We start from the raw sequence: 2,538 nt of genomic DNA on the forward strand, positions 1-2,538 counted from the left end.
CAGCAGGAAGTGCCAATTCTGATAAACCACTGCACAAACAGTAACTGCGTCTTCCTCTGGAGTTAGTGAACTCCAGCCTGCTTTCTACATTTAAAGAGAGAGCCTCCCATTCTTTTCAGTGCTCAATAAACTGGCAGTTAGAGTTGTCTGAACAGCTGGCTGTTACTTAGGCAAAAAGACAAGTATTTCTTCAGTCTCAAGCCCAGCCTCTACACTGAAGCAAGATACTGCATCTGTCACAGCTGACCACACCTTAAAGTTGGTATTTCTAGCTGCCTTCCACACTTCCGGGAAGGAAAAATCAAGAAATGAATAAAGCAAAAAGCAGGAAATGTTTGAAAAGCATGAGAGAAGCATTTGGAAGTGCTTGTGAGCTGCTACTTGCCTTTACTATTTAATAAAAAAAGGTGATAAAAGCATTAATCTCATCAAGTGTCATCTTGTACTGAAAAAGAAGGATCCGCCCATCCATGCACACAGCATGTTGCCCATCTACGGGGAAAAAAATCCGAACGCACAAAAGCTACTATTATTTCCTATGGCCACCTACTTTGTTGTTGATACAGTTCTACTTGTTTAAAAAAAAAAAATATAGATGGGACAAAGCCAGTCCCCAGTTTGGTGTGACAGATCATTACCTGGAATCCCCCAGACGAGATAAATGCAGTAACGTGAACAGGTTAATAAATGCCACTGCTGAGCACTTCTTTATGTTTCCATATAACGAGGGGAAAAAAGGATGAAGTACTTAAGCTCTGGCAAAATGCTGAGAATGAACTCGATGGTGTTCCCATCCAGACCTCTTCACACCACACAAGAGCAAAGAATTCTACCCCCATCGTTTACAGAGCGAGACAAAGAATTTCAAAGACGTTTTGAAGGACCTGAGAAGGAGCTTCCCCTGCTCCACTTCCCTTCCTCACTACACCTGGCACTCATCTCGCAGCACTTCGCAAGAGAATATTAAGTCAGGTATTTTATCTTGCAACACACACACAAAAAAAAAAAAAAAAAAAAAAACACCCGAGGGGAACATTTTCCCCCCCTCAGTTATTTTATCTTGCAACCAACAAAAAAAAAAAAAAAAAAAAAAAAAAATCACTCGAGGGTACAGTTTACCCCAGCCCCCCACGTCTACAGGATGATGTAAAACATGAAGCAAGGATTTCAATGTCACTCTCCCTGATTAAGGAAACAAACTGTTAAATCCTTCTCGTTGCCTGACCTTATCTAGAAGATGTATTATCATTGGAACAAGGTTTGCATCTATTACTGCCTGAACTTGCTGCTGGTTTCCTGCAGTGATGTTAGATAGGAACCACACTGCTTCCTGCAAAATAAAAGGGTGTGAGAAATGAATTCCGATAGTCTTCTAAATCCTGTTATTTTTCCACTTTAGCAAGGCATTTTTTTATACATGTACATTTTTTGACCAGTCAATCTTTAATACAATCGAGTATTTTATCAGTTTGATCATACGTACCTCAATTCCTGGTAAGCAGACAAGACACACCAGTGACAAAGCGTCAGTCTCACCCTGGGAGACTCCACAAGGCTCTTCGGTCTCTCATCGTTACCAAGTTACAACAAAATACACAGAAGACAACCTGTTCTTTACCCACTCCACAGTGCTTCTCAGCATCAATCACCAAGAAACAGCAACAGCTGTGTAAACACTTGCTTTTCAAGCAAGAATTAAGGATATTCAGGAGCATCAACTTTTTACAGTGGATAAATTTCTCCCTTCCTAGAAACCCTCCGTCACTCCTCAGTTCTCCTCCCTGGCATGGCGACATTTTTGGTCAGGAATTCTCACGTTTCATACAACTGAGTCTCTTGGATCAGCTCGCAGGATCACTTCCGTTAGTGAACCTGTTAGAGATTCAGGATGCCCAGGCTTGTCTTGGTGGGCTTCTTTTGGGCTTTAATCATCGGCACAGTTGTGAAGCAGCACCCCAGAATTGCACAACATGCCTCAGATGCACTCCGGAATCAGCACTGCCTTATCAGTGCCCCCGTTTGAAGCCTTTGCCATACACACACACACACGCTCCCCACCCCCTGTCCCCAGTGTGACTTGGTGTCAGTTCCATTTACCACGCACACTCCATTCAAAGAGACATCCAATTATCTCTGTTTCATCACTTCCAAGAGAATCAGCTTAATTAAAGCGACATTTCACATATAACTTAAGCCAACAGCCAGAATTATAACAGAAAGCTTTAACTTCATCAAGAAGTTACCAATCAGGTACAATCTGCCGTTACTCACCTTATTAATTTTTTCTTTGGGATGTGTAAGAAGTGCTGGGAAATGTGAAAGCGCTTCACAATTCAGAACTACCTGTGTCTGCTCATCGGTACCAGTGACAATGTTTCCTACGGCTCTCAGCGCAGCAGTCTGAAACAAAACGCTGTCTTTACAGAGAGCTCTTTCATCATAGGTTTTCATGCTTTCGGACAGTAACAGGTAGAAAAGCACAAGATTGTACACAAATGCTACACCACGCAGGAAAAAGTATTTTTCACACATCAGCAG

The 2,538-nt window shown here is 42.1% G+C and overlaps 1 protein-coding gene across 1 annotated transcript in view; it reads right to left on the reverse strand.

Moving 5' to 3' along the window:
• The window catches only part of KPNA4 (karyopherin alpha 4 (importin alpha 3)), a 15,772-nt gene that overhangs the window by 5,082 nt on the left and 8,152 nt on the right, over positions 1-2,538 (reverse strand). The window contains exons 11-12 of the mRNA XM_010138080.1: positions 2,272-2,400; positions 1,226-1,330 (exon numbers count right to left, since the gene is read on the reverse strand). Of these exons, the coding sequence (XP_010136382.1) occupies positions 1,226-1,330; positions 2,272-2,400 (234 nt within the window). The remainder of the gene's footprint in view (positions 1-1,225; positions 1,331-2,271; positions 2,401-2,538) is intronic.

This window comes from Buceros rhinoceros, unplaced genomic scaffold (assembly GCF_000710305.1).
Source record: "Buceros rhinoceros silvestris isolate BGI_N320 unplaced genomic scaffold, ASM71030v1 scaffold17746, whole genome shotgun sequence".
Lineage (NCBI taxonomy): Eukaryota > Metazoa > Chordata > Aves > Bucerotiformes > Bucerotidae > Buceros > Buceros rhinoceros.